This window comes from Esox lucius, chromosome 9, assembly GCF_011004845.1.
Source record: "Esox lucius isolate fEsoLuc1 chromosome 9, fEsoLuc1.pri, whole genome shotgun sequence".
In the NCBI taxonomy this organism is placed as follows: Eukaryota; Metazoa; Chordata; class Actinopteri; order Esociformes; family Esocidae; genus Esox; species Esox lucius.
In genome coordinates this window covers 17,499,070-17,517,192 of record NC_047577.1, presented here as the reverse complement: position 1 = coordinate 17,517,192, position 18,123 = coordinate 17,499,070, and the positions used below count along the sequence as shown (strand labels likewise).

Sequence of the window (18,123 nt, the reverse complement as noted above, 5' to 3'; positions counted from 1 at the left end):
CCATATATGGTAATACCTTGGCAGCCATCTTTAAATTACAATGCAGGGATATCCCTGGAATCAGGTCCACGTTATATCCTTCTGCTCTTTGTAAAAGGAACGGCGTCGGAGCTTCCTTATCGGTTCTCCTAACAGCAATGTAGACATAACTTTATATAAATAATAGTACGTTTTATTTTCCAGTGAAAACTATCAGACTTGCCAGGTTGACTAGTTATTTTTTTACCGTCAAGATCCAGAATGAGACGTATAACACATGAGATACTAGGCCTTCTATCAAAAGAGAAGAGGGCAGACTGGAGGTAAACAAACATGCCTCTATGTTTTATAGTTGTACTGTAATAGGCAATTTAACTAAATCGGGGAGAAATATCAAAAAGATAACTAACGTTAGCTAATGGTTACACGTTTATGCTTTGCATTTAGATGTTTACATGGTATTTACCCCGTAGATACGATGTATTGATATTTCTGGCTACTAACTACTAGCAGTAATTTCGGCATATACACTGCTAAGACAGTAACGTTTCCGGTAGTTATGTTTTAGAGGTTTAAAGTTGTATATTAAAGGTGCAAGTATCTGGATGTTCATCGATCTGAAATTGCGTTGGAGCTGAAAAGTCCCACCTTATTCAAGTTTGTTTTGGCTGTTCGTAGCCGAATTAAGGTGCATTTTCTGCCACCCACTAAGCGAGTCTTTTCCCACATCAAATCCAACATACTTAATTCTAGTGCCTAATGAAATGTTTAGTATTGTCTACCGCAATACTACTCATACCAGCCCAACCTATACAGTCCAACGTCCCTGCACACTGCCTGGGTGGGGGAAACATCTTCAATATGTAGCCTAGTCCTAGCAAGGTTAACAGATGTTCATTCCTGGATACCCCAACGTTTTCTCTGCTGTAGGTACAACAATGGCCCGTTTCTTAAACCTATTGTTTGTTTCAGCGGTATAATTTAAACAACATGTAGAATTACACCAACTGTTCATGTGGAAACTGTACCTTGCTGGATTGAGGAGAATTTGTCTGACCGCTAAGTGTTGTTGCTGCTATTCACCTAGCTTAGAAAATACAGAATGAGTTCTGCATACTGATCATTTTATCATCTGTGTAATAAATGCCACAAAATCTATCTTCTGAACTAACAGCGTTGTTTGTTTTATACTTGTTTCCAAGTTTTACATGACTAATGAAAATGGTGTTTCGGACTTAACTAAGAAAATAAACCACAGTGAACTACTGTTGAGGAGACTGAGTTTTATTCATTGTCTTAGAGAATACAGACACACAGGTTGTTCTGTCCTCAATTGTTTTCACTTACTCTGGACTCCTAACAGAAATGCAGGTACATGTTATATGCACAGACAACATTGTTTGTTTGGATAAAGGAATGACCTTCACCAAAAGTACAACACATCTTCCTATCAATTCTCACAGTTTATTATACCCTGTCCATACCACATATCCTCATGTCCCTTTGAGAGCTCAAAAGGCTTAGCTTTACTTACTGATCGTATAGTTGTCCTCTGTGTTGTGTTAAGTGTATAATAAATCTGTTTGGAATCCAACAGTAGTTAAGTGATCTTCGAGTAGAATTGATTGCATTTGTGTACATCTGCTGAGTTTTTTTGATCCACTGTAACTCCATATATATCTCCTTTTAGTAGTGTTTTGCAGCTAAAATAATAATTCACTACTTCTGACAGTATAAGTGTACACTCACCTAAAGGATTATTAGGAACACCTGTTCAATTTCTCATTAATGCAATTATCTAATCAACCAATCACATGGCAGTTGCTTCAATGCATTTAGGGATGTGGTCCTGGTCAAGACAATCTCCTGAACTCCAAACTGAATGTCAGAATGGGAAAGAAAGGTGATTTAAGCAATTCTGAGCATGGCATGGTTGTTGGTGCCAGACGGGCCGGCCTGAGTATTTCACAATCTGCTCAGTTACTGGGATTTTCACGCACAACCATTTCTAGGGTTTACAAAGAATGGTGTGAAAAGGGAAAAACATCCTGTGGGCGAAAATGCCTTGTTGATGCTAGAGGTCAGAGGAGAATGGGCCGACTGATTCAAGCTGATAGAAGAGCAACTTTGACTGAAATAACCACTTGTTACAACCGAGGTATGCAGCAAAGCATTTGTGAAGCCACAACACGCACAACCTTGAGGCGGATGAGCTACAACAGCAGAAGACCCCACCGGGTACCACTCATCTCCACTACAAATAGGAAAAAGAGGCTACAATTTGCACAAGCTCACCGAAATTGGACAGTTGGAAGAATGTAGCCTGGTCTGATGAGTCTCAATTTCTGTTGAGACATTCAGATGGTAGAGTCAGAATTTGGCGTAAACAGAATGAGAACACGGATCCATCATGCCTTGTTACCACTGTGCAGGCTGGTGGTGGTGGTGTAATGGTGTGGGGGATGTTTTCTTGGCACACTTTAGGCCCCTTAGTGCCAATTGGGCATCGTTTACATGCCACGGCTTACCTGAGCATTGTTTCTGACCATGTCCATCCCTTTATGACCACCAGGTACCCATCCTCTGATACTACTAGCAGGATAATGCAGCAGGATAATGCACCATGTCACAAAGCTAGAATCATTTCAAATTGGTTTCTTGAACATGACAATGAGGTCACTGTACTGAAATGGCCCCCACAGTCAGCAGATCTTAACCCAATAGAGCATCTTTGGGATGTGGTGGAACGGGAGCTTCGTGCCCTGGATGTGCATCCCACGAATCTCCATCAACTGCAAGATGCTATCCTATCAATATGGGCCAACATTTCTAAAGAATGCTTTCAGCACCTTGTAGAATTAAGGCAGTTCTTAAGGCGAAAGGGGGTCAAACACAGTATTAGAATGGTGTTCCTAATAATCTAATAATGTGTATACAGTGGGGGAGAACAAGTATTTGATACACTGCCGATTTTGCAGGTTTTCCTACTTACAACGCGTGTAGAGGTCTGTAATTTTATCATAGGTACACTTCAACTGTGAGATATGGAATCTAAAACCAAAATCCAGAAAATCACATTGATTTTTAAATAATTAATTTGCATTTCACTGCATGACATAAGTATTTGATCACCTACCAACCAGTAATAATTCCAGCTCTCACAGACCTGTTAGTTTTTCTTTAAGAAGCCCTCCTGTTCTCCACTCATTACCTGTATTAACTGCACCTGTTTGAACTTGTTACCTGTATAAAAGACACCTGTCCACACACTCATTCAAACAGACTCCAACCTCTCCACAATGGCCAAGACCAGAGAGCTGTGTAAGGACATCAGGGATAAAATTATAGACCTACACAAGACTGGGATGGGCTACAGGACAATAGGCAAGCAGGTTGGTGAGAAGGCAACAACTGTTGGCGCAATTATTAGAAAATGGATGAAGTTCAAGATGACGGTCAATCTCCCTCGGTCTGGGGCTCCATGCAAGATCTCACCCCGTGGGGCATCAATGATCATGAGGAAGGTGAGGGATCAGCCCAGAACTACACGGCATGACCTGGTCAATGACCTTAAGAGAGCTGGGACCGCAGTCTCAAAGAAAACCATTAGTAACACACTACGCCGTCATGGATTAAAATCCATGGTCCCCCTGCTCAAGCCAGCGCATGTCCAGGCCCTTCTGAAGTTTGCCAATGACCATCTGGATGATCCAGAGGAGAAATGGGAGAAGGTCATGTGGTCTGATGAGACAAAAATAGAGCTTTTTGGTCTAAACTCCACTTGCCGTGTTTGGAGGAAGAAGGATGAGTACAACCCCAAGAACACCATCCCAACCGTGAAGCATGGAGGTGGAAACATCATTCTTTGGGGATGCTTTTCTGCAAAAGGGGCAGGACGACTGCACCGTATTGAGGGGAGGATGGATGGGGCCATGTATCGTGAGATCTTGGGCAACAACCTCCTTCCCTCAGTTAGAGCATTGAAGATGGGTCGTGGCTGGGTCTTCCAGCATGACAACGACCCAAAACACACAGCCAAGGCAATTAAGGAGTGGCTCCGTAAGAAGCATCTCAAGGTTCTGGAGTGGCCTAACCAGTCTCCAGACCTGAACCCAATAGAAAATCTTTGGAGGGAGCTGAAAGTCGTGTTGCACAGCGAAAGGCCCGAAACCTGAAGGATCTGGAGAAGGTCTGTATGGAGGAGTGTGCTCAAATAAAGTTCTGCTTTTCTGATGTGTCAAATACTTATGTCATGCAATAAAATGCTAATTAATTATTTAAAAATCATACAATGTGATTTTCTGGATTTTTGTTTTAGATTCCGTCACTCACAGTTGAAAAGTACCTATGATAAAATTACACTTCTACTTGCTTAGTAAGTGGGAAAACCTGAAGAATCGGCAGTGTATCAAATACTTGTTCTCCCCACTGTATGTAGCAGTAATGCCTTCTCCTTTTGCCCCCAGGACATGCAAAATCACTCCATGTCTATAATGGATTTCACTTCAACATGACTCTTTTACCGCCCTAGATACTTCAAACAAACTTTAAGTCATGCTCAAAGGTTCTATTATTTTTGCACTTTCTCCTCTGTCATTATCTTCCAAATGATCTTAGCAACTCGACTACCATGCACCAGATTCAAGCAGCACTTCAGTTTGCCATCTCAGTTGCCATCTTCTCCACCCAAGTCCTACATGCTAAACAATGATTAATCTAGATGACAAAAGAGTGACATCTGATTCTAGCCTATTAAAACAAAACAGAGCAGAGCATCCTTACCCCCCAAACAACCTGCTGCACAACTCATTTTGATTGGTGATGATTTGTCAGAGAATGGGTGAGGTCATGAGAATTGGAGATGCTTATCAATTTCAATTAGGTGGTCATGTGACCTGAGGCGCACCATTTAATGATGCAAGTTATGTGAATGCAATTGAAATGCAACTACCCATATATTGGAGCTCAGCTTGTTTGACTCCTTTTGATTGAGGACGAAACTTGTCTTGATCTAACAATAGCATTTCAGGCCAAAGAGAAATTATAATATTCAAAGACATAAACTTGATTTGTAGAGGATTTTTTAAATTGTTTTAATGCTATTCTATGATTGAGTACTGTGTCATGTATGATCGAGTACATGACTTGTGATTTGCTAACATTCTGTGTTACACACGACTGAAAAGGACAGTGACTTTGTGAACTTTGATAGTAAACATGCCTATATGCTATACTGCCTCACTTTACAGAAATGTCAATTCTGAGAACAACAATGTGTCTGAATAATCAATGGAAGTGAGCTTAAACTGGTCTACACAGATCTTTTAGTTTTCGTTTATCTTTTGCCTACATTTCTGTACTATAAAGGACAGCTTCACTGTCAGCACAATGGAGAGATAGGCTTAACCTTGTATCCATGATTACACTGTGTGCTCTCTCCTCATAGCTATGAAATAAACCTGTTCAATAGAACTCATAACTCGAAAACAGTCTTTTCCAGTAAGATTAAAATAATTTCCACAATAGGTTATATTGGTCACATTCTTAATGTTAATATAATTGTCACTCATTAACCGTCAACACTTTCTTTTTCTCTGCAGTGAACAAGAAATGCCAGCCCAGCTGCTGCTTTCTGATAGAATATACCCATCAGGTCTAGAGGGCCATGTTCACCCAAGACAGTATGCAGAACCAGCGAGAAGAAGTCAGTGGATGGAAGGTGAAGAACCAGCAAAAAGAAGTCAGTGGATGGAGGGTGAAGAAACAGTGAGAAGAAGTCAGTGGATGGAAGGTGAAGAACCAGTGAGAAGAAGTCAGTGGATGGAAGGTGAAGAACCAGAAAGAAGACCTCAGTGGATGAGGAGTGGAAAACAATGCTTGAGGCAATGTGACTACACCATTGAGAGGAGTGGCTATTGCCTGGGTACAGCCAGAGAGTCTTACAGTGAACGTATAACCAGAGAGCCCTACAGTGAACGTATAACCAGAGAGCCCTACAGTGAACTTTTAGCCAGAAAGACACACAGTGAACACATAACTAAAGAACCCTACAGTGAACATTTAGCCAGAGAGACACACAGTGAACCTATAACCAGAGAGACACACAGTGAAAATGTAACTAAAGAGCCCTACAGTGGACATTTAGCTAGGGAGACACACAGTGAATATATAACTAGAGAACCTTACAGTGAACATTTAGCCAGAGAGACACACAGTGAACATGTGACTAAAGAACCCTACAGTGAACATTTAGCCAGGGAGACACACAGTGAACATGTGATTAAAGAACCCTACAGTGAACATTTAGCCAGAGAGACACACAGTGAACCTATAACCAGAGAGACACACAGTGAACATGTAACTAAAGAACCCTACAGTGAACATTTAGCTAGAGAGACACACAGTGACTATATAACTAGAGAAACTTACAGTGAACATTTAGCCAGAGAGACACACAGTGAACATGTGATTAAAGAACCCTACAGTGAACATTTAGCTAGAGTGACACACCGTGAATATGTAACTAAAGAACCCTTCAGTGAACATTTAGCCAGGGAGACACACAGTGAACATGTGACTAAAGAACCCTACAGTGAACATTTAGCCAGGGAGACACACAGTGAACATGTGATTAAAGAACCCTACAGTGAACATTTAGCTAGAGAGACACAAAGTGAATATATATCTAGAGAACCCTACAGTGAACTTTTGGCCAGAGAGCCCTACGATAAACAAATACTCAGAGACAAACCCAGTGAACATCTAGTGAGCGAGCCCTATGGTAAACAAATAGCCAGAGACACATACAGTGAACGTTTAGTTAGAGAGCCCTACAGCAAAGAAATAGCCAGAGACACATACAGTGAACATCTAGTTAGAGAGTCCTACAATGAACAAATTGCCAGAGAGCACTACAGTAAACATATAGCTAGAGAGCCCAACAGTGAAATTATTGCCCGAGAGCCCTACAGTAAACAAATAGCCAGAGAGACACACAGTGAACAAATAACTACAGAACCTTACAGTGAACGTTTAGCCAGAGAGACAAAGAGTGAACATGGGTCCAGTGAGCAACACAGTGAACATATTGCCAGAGAGCCCTACTGTAAACAAATAGCCAGAGAGCCACACAGTGAATATATAGCCAGAGAGCATTACAGTAAACATATTGCCAGTGAGCCATACAGTTTACATGGGTCCAGTGAGCAACACAGTGAACATAAGGCCAGAGAGCCTTATGGTCAGTACACCAACAAAGGGAGGAGTAGAGAGGATTGGGAGAAATTAGTTGCTTCCTCTGCTAGGAGCTACAGAATGGACCCATTGTTCAGAGACTGGAGCAGAGGCACATTGAGAGAGAGTCACAAACCCCTTTTCTCAGACACGGATAATGATGTAGATGGAGATAATGTGGAGCCAAGTCTGGAGGACCTGGAGCTCCTTCGTAAGAAGATGGAACTGGAGATCATACAGGAACAGATAGCCCGCAAGAAAGCAGCACAGGAAACCATAGAGCATGAACAGCTGACCATACGGAAACGCCAGTCGGATCTTGATGTTTCGACTGAGAATAATGTTAAGGTTAAGAAAGAGACACTTAAAGACAGGGTGAATTTCATTCTGCGAAAGCGGGCATGGACCAATGAATGTCGCTCGAAGGTATGTACTTGCTAGCTCTGAATTCTGATAGCATTTTCGATTAAGAGGGTTAACAGTGTTGCTATAGGACTGAACAATATTGCTGTCACAATAACAGACTTTTGAACTTCTGTTTGAGACCAGAGAAATTACATGATTCTCAATACTCATTTTGATACCATGGCAAGAATATCCAATACATTAATAGTGTATTTCTTTTAAACAAATACAATTAAATCATAATTCATTTTTAAGGAACATTCAAAAAGTTATTATAGAACCAACAAATACATGAAACTCCAGCCTTCAATAAAACAGTTCTTAGTGCTTAAATCTTTGCCCAAGTAGAATTCATAAGGAGATTAGAAATTGTGTACATTATCTAGTCGATGTACACTGCCGTTCAAAAGTTTTGGGTCACTTAGAAATGTCCTTGTTTTCCATGAAAACACAATGAACCAGGAAATGAATAGGAAATATAGCAAAATTAATAGGAAATAAACACTTTTAAACTGCTGGTTAACACAAATATCTAATCAGCCAATCATGTGCCAGAAACTCAATGCATTTAGGCATGTATACATGGTCAAGACGATCTGCTGATGTTCAAACCAAGCATCAGAATGGGGAAGAAAGGTGATTTAAGTTCTTACGAAAGTAACCCACCATACATATTAAAGGCTTGACTCCTACAGGTTTGAGCTGATAGAAAGGCAACAGTAATTAAAATAACCACTCGTTACAACCAAGGTGTGCTGAAGAGCATCTCTGAACCTTGAAGCAGATGGGCTACAGCAGCAGAAGACCACACCGAGTGCCACTCCTGTCAACTAAGAACAGGAAACTGAGGCTATAATCCTACCAATATTGGACAAGAGAAGATTGGAAAAACGTTGCCTGGTCAAATGAGTCTCATTTCTGCTGTGGAATTCAGATGGTAGGGCCTGAATTTGGCGTAAACAACAGGAAAGCATGGATCCAACCTTGCTGTGTATCAATGGTTCAGACTGGTAGGGGTGGTGCAATGGTATGGGGGATATTGGAAAATTTTGGGCCCCTTGGTACCAATTGAGCATAATTTAAACGCCACAGCCTACCTGAGTATTGTTGTTGACCATGTCCATCCCTTTATGACCACAGTGTTTCCAATGGCTACTTCCAGCAGGATAACACGCCATGTCACAAAGCTCACTTAATCTCAAAGTGATTTCTTGAACATGACAATGAATTCACTGTACTCAAATGGCCTTCACAGTCACCGGATTTCAATCCAATAGAGCTCCTTTGGGGTGTGGTGGAACGGGAGATTGGATTCATGAATGTGCAGCCAACAAATCTGCAGCAACTGCGTAAATGCTATAATGTCAATATGGACCCAAATCTCTGAGGAATGTTTCCAGCACCTTGTTGAATCTATGCCACAGAGAAATAAAGCAGTTCTGAAGGCTAAAGGCTGTCCATCCTGGTAATAGCAGAATGTACCTAATGAAGTGGCTGGTGAATGTAGAAATTATTGTTTAAATAGAAATAATTATTGTGTCCTTCAAACTTTGCTTTTGTCAATAAATCCTCTATTTGCAGCGATTACAGTCATGCAGACCATTGGCATTCTAATTGTCAATTTGTTGAGGTAATCTGAATATATTTTACCCCATGCTTCCTGAAGCACCTCCTGCGAGTTGGATTGGCTTGATGGGCACTTCTTACATACGATATGATAAGTTGCGCCCGCAACAGCTCAATTGGGTTGAGATCTAGTGAATGTGCTGGCTACTTCATTAAAGACACAATACCAACTGACTGCTTCTTCCCTAAATAGTTCCTGCATAGTTTGGAACTGTGCTTTGGTTAATTGTCCTGATTTAGGAGGAAATTGCCTCCAATCAAGTGGCGTCCACAGGGCATGGCATGGTGTTGCAAAATGGTGTGATAGCCTTCCTTCTTCAAGACCTCTTTAACCCTGCACAAATGTCCCACTTTACCACCACCAAAGCACCCCCAGACCATCACATTGCATCCACCATGCTTGACAGATGGCATCAAGCACTCCTCCAGCAGCTTTTCATTTGGCCTGGGTCTCACAAATGTTCTTCTTTGTGATCCGAACACCTCAGTCTTTGATTTGTCTGTCCATAGTGCTTTTTTCCAGTCTTCTTCTGTCCAGTGCCTGTGTTCTTTTGCCCATCTTAATCTTTTCATTTTATTAGCCAGTCTGAGATATGGCTTTTTCTTTGCTACTCTGCCTAAAGGGCCAGCGTCCTGGAGTCGCCTCTTCACTGTTGGTGCTGAGACTGGTGTTTTGCAGTTAATATTTAATTAAGCTGCCAGTTAAGGACCTGTGAGGCGTCTGTTTCTAAAACTAGACACTGTAATGTATTTGTCCTCTTTAGGGTGTTTGACATCTGTGTGGAAGGTTATAGGACGCAGATCATTTGCTGGAATTTTGCTGTTTCTTAATTTCAATATGTTTAAACCTAGTTTAGAATTGTTTTGCACCAGAATATTACAATATTATTTGTCTTACACTGTAATAGTGGCATAATATTTACAATATAAACAATTTAATCGTTCATCGCAATTATTTGTGCGACATATAATCGTCAACTAAAATGTCATAATCGTGACAGACCTAGTCCTCTTGCTTAGTTGTGCACTGGGACTGATGTTTGCTGATAATGGGCCTCTGTACGCCTTTGTAAATATTTCATTAAAAATCAGCTGTTTCCAGCTAGAATAGTCATTTACAATATTAACATTGTCTAGACATTTTAACAACAGTGTACAAGTCCCTAATTTAATCAGTCCTCACTTTTAACATTGCGTCTTGGTACAACGTCCTCACAGTAAATAACTAGACAAAACTCACAAGAACCATCAAACAAGCTTACAAGGTTTTTCTTCTGCATTACTGATCAATTTGATGTTATTTTAATGGACAAAAAAGTTAGCTTTTCTTTTGTTCACAAGGACGTTTCTAAGTGACCCCAAACGTTTCGACAGAAGTGTACAGTTGTGCTCAAAGGTTTGCATACTTTTTGAGAATTGGTAATATATGTACCATTTGTAAAGAAAACATGAGTGAGCAGGCAAAACACATCTTTTATTTCTTATGGGATTTACATTCACCTGTAGGTCATAACAGAATGGCACAATCATGAAACAAAACATGGAGGAAATGCCAAAACGTGGTATGTAAACCTTTGATCAGGGCCATTTGGGTGATTTCTGTTATCATTATGATTTAAAAAGGAGCCAAACAACTATGTGATAATAAGTGGCTTCATGTGATCACTATCCTTAAATGAAATATATATTTTTTTGCTTTTATCAGTCATATTTTCAAAATAAATGCTTATGAGCACAACTGTATGTATATAAAATGGTTTAATATCTTTTTGTGAAATACACTGCTGTGAGCACCTTGCAGTTAGGCTATGCTGAACTTTCAGACTCAGGCGATGTTGATCTTTCGGGACAAATGTCCACTACTGTGCATGGCATAAACCATGCATTTATTAATGCCATTGTCCATTTCTTTTTCATATCAACACATCATCAAAAATCTATATCTTTATATTTGTTGCATTTAAGTCTACTAAATGTACTTCAGGAGGCAAGATCATTAAATAGTGAATGTGCATAAGCAGTCAGAGGTTGTAAAATGAATGTAGCCCATTGTAAATGCTCTACTGCTCTGACTTTCACCTGATTACGTTAGCAGAACAGAGCAGAGTTGCGAGGGAGTAAGAAAAAAAAGAATATATTGTGGTAAGCTGAGTGAAATATGAAGTGAATACAATATTAAGCCCCTTCCTAGTCGCTGGCACGCTTTGTTGGTGCTGTGAACAACGCTTTTTATGGGAGACATTTTCAATAACTGCTTTACAGTTGTTCTCCACACTGCACTCCTGCTGTTATTGGTCCCCTAGCGTGGGTTATTGACATACACTAGTTGAGGGGTTGAAATCGCAATGAGGATGGTGACTTTCTGTTCTTCTTGCAAAGGTTTGACATCATTTTGTGACATAAGCAATTATTCTTTGGTACAATTGATACCACCAAACATGTTGAACATGGAGGTCTGCACCGTTGGTACCAAATCGTACCGAACTGGAATCCAAATAGCCTGTTGATTTACAGGGACTTAGGATCTAGAATTTGTTATCCTTAGACCTCTCTGATTAGCATTGAGGTAACATACTAAACTGACTGTAGATTGGTATTTAGCTGCAACTTTTTATTCATCGTCATAGGTTTTGTAACGTTTTCAATATTTCACTTAAGGAGTCTGCAGACCAGCAAGTCCCTTCCAAGTTTGAGTTGCACTCTCCTAAAGTGGTGAAAAGCTTTTTGGAAAGAATGAATGAATCCATCCTGCCTAAAGGGGGCAAAGACATAGATTACCTCACCCTGGACGTGTCGGAAGAGGATCATCCCCTGAAACTGAAAGTGGAAGCTTTAATGGAGCATCGATGTAATCTAAAGGTGAATAAAAAGGTATGTTGCCTACCGTATGGAATGAATTGTGTTTGGGAGTATAAATGGTAAGTCACCGCACTCCTCCACAAGTGTAAAAAATACAGACCGATATACCAATAAATGTATAAATCTGCTGTGGTGGATAGGAATTTGTTGATGTTACTCCTATATCTCTTGTTTTCTCTGTTTTTTTCCCCCAACATCCAGGACACAGAAACCACAGGCTTCCAGCGCTTCCTTAATGTCCTCAACAAAGGGGTGGACATCGACAAACTCTCAAGCATTGTTAACGATGTCAGTGATTTAACCTCTGTGGGAAAAGACCTTCCACGCGGTCCTCTGATAACATGTGATGGTCAGCCTGAGACCACCTCCAAGGTGACCCCTTGCAAAAGGCGCTCCCGGTTTGATGAGTTTCCACCAGGTTTCCAGTATGTGGTCTGTAGTCAACCCACTCTGATCCAGGGTCCTATTAATGTACTTGGGAATCCGTTTGGGAGTCTATTGAGTGAAGTGGTGCCAACAGGTTTACCTGAGGATTGTCTGAGATCCAAGATCCAAGATGGAGCCCCACCAGAGAACTCACAAAGTGGCGAAAAGATCAGGCAACCTAGACTGGAGGAAACCCAAGCTAAAACAAATGACGATGATAGACAAAAAAGCAAAACTTCTCGATCTTCAGAGGAGACGAAAGAAGAGAGGCATAAGTATCCTGTTGAGGAGAAGAGGAAAAGGAGGCATACATCTCCTTCTGTTGAGGAGAAGAAGAAAGAGAGGTATACGTTTACTCTAGAGAAGAAGAAAGGGAGGTATAGTTCTCCTGTAGAGGAGAACAAGAAAGTGAGGCATAAGTCTCCTTTGGAGAAGAGTAAAGATGGGTATAGGTCTTCTTCTGTAGAGAAGAGAAAAGGGAGGAATAAGTCTTCTATTGAGGAGAAGAAAGAGAGGCTTAAGTCACCTTTGGTAGAGGAGAAGAGGAGAGTGAGGCATAAGTCACCTTCTGTAGAGGAGAAGAGGAGAGTGAGGCATAAGTCACCTTCTGTAGAGGAGAAGAGGAGAGTGAGGCATAAGTCACCTTCTGTAGAGGAGAAGAGGAGAGTGAGGCATGAGTCACCTTCTGTAGAGGAGAAGAGGGGAGTGAGGCACAAGTCACCTTCTGTAGAGGAGAAGAGGAGAGTGAGGCATGAGTCACCTTCTGTAGAGGAGAAGAGGAGAGTGAGGCATAAGTCACCTTCTGTAGAGGAGAAGAGGAGAGTGAGGCATGAGTCACCTTCTGTAGAGGAGAAGAGGAGAGTGAGGCATAAGTCACCTTCTGTAGAGGAGAAGAGGAGAGTGAGGCATAAATCACCTTCTGTAGAGGAGAAGCGGAGAGTGAGGCATAAGTCACCTTCTGTAGAGGAGAAGAGGAGAGTGAGGCATAAGTCACCTTCTGTAGAGGAGAAGAGGAGAGTGAGGCATAAGTCACCTTCTGTAGAGGAGAAGAGGAGAGTGAGGCATAAGTCACCTTCTGTAGAGGAGAAGAGGAGAGTGAGGCATGAGTCACCTTCTGTAGAGGAGAAGAGGAGAGTGAGGCATAAGTCACCTTCTGTAGAGGAGAAGAGGAGAGTGAGGCATAAGTCACCTTCTGTAGAGGAGAAGAGGAGAGTGAGGCATGAGTCACCTTCTGTAGAGGAGAAGAGGAGAGTGAGGCATGAGTCACCTTCTGTAGAGGAGAAGAGGAGAGTGAGGCATAAGTCACCTTCTGTAGAGGAGAAGAGGAGAGTGAGGCATAAGTCAACATCTCCATCTAATGAGAAGAAAAAGGAATCAAGGCTGGAGGATGAGCAGAAGTACAGCCAGGTACAGAGCCTTTTGCAGATGATTGGGTGGAATATGAGTGTGGAGGAGTTGGGTCGACTGACAGACAGGACCCAGGAGAGGCTGTATGGTGTTAAGAGAGAGCAGGAGAGGAAGGACAAGGACATGGAGATAGGCCCCTCACTAAAGGCTGACCGGAATAGTGAGAAGGAGAAAGAAGAAATCAAGATGAAGACTGTGAAAGAGATGAGGAATATGAAAACGGTGAGCAAGTTAAAGACAGTGAAAGAGGTAAGCAAGATGAAGACGGTGAAAGAAGAGAGCAAGATGAAGACGGGAAAAGGGGTTGGCAAGATGATGACGGTGAAAATGAAGAACATAAGAAAGATTGTCAAAACGAACAGCATGATGCAGAAAGAAGAGAGCACAAAAAGGGATGAGGTGAATGAGAAGGAGAAAGCATGCTTTCTCAAACAACAAAGGAGTTCCTCCTCATCAGATAGCTTGAGTTCTAAACTCTCTACTTACAGAGGCCGATCCTCTAGTAACAGCGACATGCACAGAGAGAGAGACAGGACCAGCTCTGAGAGAAACACAGACAGAAACAAACACTTTCTCATCCGAGGCATAGATAGGCAACTTTGTACCAGATACCAATACGAGAGGGTCCAGAACAGAGCCAGTTATGAGAGGGTACAGGGCAGAGCCAGTTATGAGAGGGACCAAAATAGAGAGATAGGGGGAAAGCTACTGGACAGCTGGTTTGGGTCCCAACAGAGCTTAATTTACCCATTCTCAAATGACCCTACACGTCCTCAAGCATCTGTGATGACAACCTACTCAACACAGTACTCTCAGCACATGGGACCACAATGCAGCCCACTGGCCAGTGATTTGCCTCCAGGACAGGGTTATCCTCCTGGTATTATGCCCCCTGTTGTCATGCCCCCTGGTAACATGCCCTCTGGTATGATGCCACCTGGTAGCATGACCTCTGGTATGATGCCACCTGGTAGCATGACCCCTGGTATGATGCCACCTGGTAGCATGACCCCTGGTATGATGCCACCTGGTAGCATGACCCCTGGTATGATGCCTCCTGGTTACATGCCCCCTGGTATAATGCCCCCTGGTAACATCGGGCATGTTGCCATGTGGTATAATGCCATGTGGTAACGTGCCCTCTGGTATGAAGCCCCCTTGTAACATGCCCCATGGTATAATGCTATAATAGGACCCCCTTATCAGACATACATCAAGGACCCCCTCACCAGACATACACCAATGACCCTCTCACCAGACACCAAGGAGCCCCTCACCAGACATACACCAATGACCCTCTCACCAGACACCAAGGAGCCCCTCACCAGACACCAAGGAGCCCCTCACCAGATATGAAGGGCCGCCTCACCAGACACCAAGGAGCCCCTCACCAGACATAAAGGACCGCCTCACCAGACACCAAGGAGCCCCTCACCAGACATGAAGGACCGCCTGACCAGACGCCAAGGAGCCCCTCACCAGACATGAAGGACCGCCTCACCAGACACTAAGGAGCCCTTCACCAGGCACCAAGGAGCCCCTCACCAGATATGAAGGGCCGCCTCACCAGACACCAAGGAGTCCCTCACCAGACATGAAGGACTGCCTCACCAGACACCATGGAGGCCCTCACCAGACATGAAGGACCGCCTCACCAGACAACAAGGAGCCCTTCACCAGACACCAAGGAGCCCCTCACCAGACAACAAGGAGCCCTTCACCAGACACCAAGGACCGCCTCACCAGACAACAAGGAGTCCCTCACCAGACACCAAGGAGCCCCTCACCAGACATGAAGGAGCGCCTCACCAGACACCAGGAGACATGGAGGCATGAAATGACAGATGATGAGAATTAGGCAAAATGAAAAAGGTTTGTACCATTTATGGCCGATATTTCAGACAGATTATGCTGAGTCCTGGACAACAAATATTACCTCTATGGAGATTTTCCATTAAGTTTAATATTTTAGTCAAGGACTAGGCCTAATCTGTATCCACGAAAATAGGCCATTGAATAATACCGTCACTTTGAATCTAGTAACATGTGTGTTGTAATTGTAATTGTTGGAAGTATTGCATTAATGCTGGCCTTTTTTTTTTTGCCGGCCAAGATGAGTGAATGTCTCTTACTGAGTGAGTAACTGACTGACTGAGTAGACCTTGTTAAATAACGTAGTGGTTAGAGAAGCGGACCTATAGGTCCCGAGTTCGTACCTCCTCGCAGGCGAAGCAAAGTACGCATTATAAAATGACTCCGTATAGACGATAACCTTAGACATATAGACGAAATCTTCAGTATCCACATTATCGTAAGCCTGAAATTTAACCGAAAGTTTACGGTTATATTGCGACTGTTTCTGGTAGATTTTCGAAGTACGCATGTGTGCATGCGATTTGGGTCAGGATAGACAAACACATTTGCTGGCTACTACATACATTAGTTACGTTATATTAAGCCTTAACTTAAACTGTATACGGTTATATTGCTACTGTTTCTGGCATGGAAAAGTTTATCTTCAGTTTTGCTAGCAATTGCTCAATTCTTGTGATTATTCCTAGGAAGTTAGTAGATACCAGTAAGCCTATTACTGGCTACTAAGATGTTAAAACGGCCAGTGGCAAAAGCAATACAGTTCATAGGTGCTATGGTGGAGGTAAACATAATAAGAAACGTTAATCAGTGTAACACAATCCTCAATGGAGTCTAGCGAATGCTGAAACGTGTAATGCCGTGGCGCAGTGGTTAAAGACAGCGCCTCTCATATGGAAGACCTAAGCTCGAATATATTATGAGCAATGACATTTATTAATTATTTCTGGTAGATTCCACGATTCTCTCATCTTTTCACTTGATGAAAAAGTTATCTTCGCCTTTGTTGATAGTTATTGTATAAATGTAATTCATGAATGAAAGAAAAAAGTATGTTGTTTTGCCATGAATTATTTTAATTTTTTCTTATGCCATGAAATTAAATAGCTTATGATTCTTATGACTATTCCAGTAAGTTAATAAATACCGGTAAAGCTTATTACTGGCTAATACGCTGTTCAAACGGCCAGTGGCAAACGCCCAGTGGTAAACGCCATTCATAGACGCTATTTGTGGTGAACTTAGTAAGAAACATTAGTCAGTTTAACTGTATCAGTGTTATTCACGAATGGCCAATTAACTATTAAAACAGCCAGTGGCAAAAGAGGATTTATTCAGGATAGAGACAAGAGGCTATACTGACAACCGGTGGTTAACAACACAGCCTTTCACGTGGGTGACCCAGGTTTGAATCTCGAGATGGTAACACTTTCTATTGCGGGCCGGCTGAACTAGGCTTGCCTGGTTTCACAGCATGTCTGCATTCTTTAATAATTACATACCTTGTGAATGTCACCAAAATATTGTTACCTGTTCCTCTTCATATAGTGATTCATGTCAATATGACAAATATGTAAATATTTCTTGTTGTATGTTTTCATCCAGCTTGGAGAGTTCAACATTAAGGTGAAGCAGTACTTGAACCATGTAGAAAAATTCCCAGAACAAACTTGATGTGACACAGTCCACAATGACTATTGGGAACTACTTCCAGAACCACTGGTGAAGATCAAATTCAACGTTTTCAGCTGATCTTCACAGTTCCTCATGACCTTCCCCTCTAATCTGAATCATACAGACCCAATGGACTTCCACGGCCAAACCTGCAGATCCAATATATTGTACATTCTTCATTTCAGAATGATATTTATGCAGTGACATTGCATTATACATGAAAAACAATTATTTGTATTTTGGATTTATGAAGTCAGGCCTTGTGAGCCTTTATTTTCATTGTACAGTATGTCCAGGTTTTAAACATGCTTCTGTTTATATAGGCCCTGTCCCTTTTCACTTTGTATATATTTTACTGAATAAAATGCAATTTCTTTGTATATAATTATATATTTCATTGTATATATATCTCTGGATATAATGTATATTCTCCATTTAATGTTTAAACATGATGTGGGTATTGACTAGACGTCAATACACTTGTATTGGCTGTGTATAGTTTGAACTGCAGCTAAGTGCCACTCTTTCTGGGGCTGTTTTCAGGAAGAGATTGTGTGTGTGTGCATGGCCTTGACCTTATCCTCGACAACCCAAGATGACACATACAATGTTACTTTGCAGTACATCTTTTTATTAGATTCT

At 41.8% G+C, this 18,123-nt stretch overlaps 1 protein-coding gene across 3 annotated transcripts; it reads left to right on the top strand.

The window, feature by feature from the left end:
* The first annotated feature begins 59 nt into the window (after positions 1-59).
* LOC105021453 (titin homolog) lies at positions 60-17,843 on the top strand. Of its 3 annotated transcripts, XM_013135357.4 has the most exons (6): positions 60-302; positions 5,580-7,638; positions 11,902-12,114; positions 12,304-13,706; positions 13,863-15,807; positions 17,413-17,843. In XM_013135357.4, the coding sequence occupies exons 1-5, from the start codon at positions 241-243 to the stop codon at positions 15,067-15,069; spliced, it is 4,944 nt and encodes a 1,647-aa protein (XP_012990811.3). In that variant the 5' UTR covers positions 60-240; the 3' UTR covers positions 15,070-15,807; positions 17,413-17,843. The 3 variants fall into 3 exon arrangements, with proteins under 3 accessions (XP_012990811.3, XP_019905033.3, XP_028978144.2); XM_020049474.3 differs by having other exon boundaries at positions 11,902-12,102; positions 12,304-15,807; XM_029122311.2 differs by having other exon boundaries at positions 12,304-15,807.
* Positions 17,844-18,123: the final 280 nt, after the last annotated feature.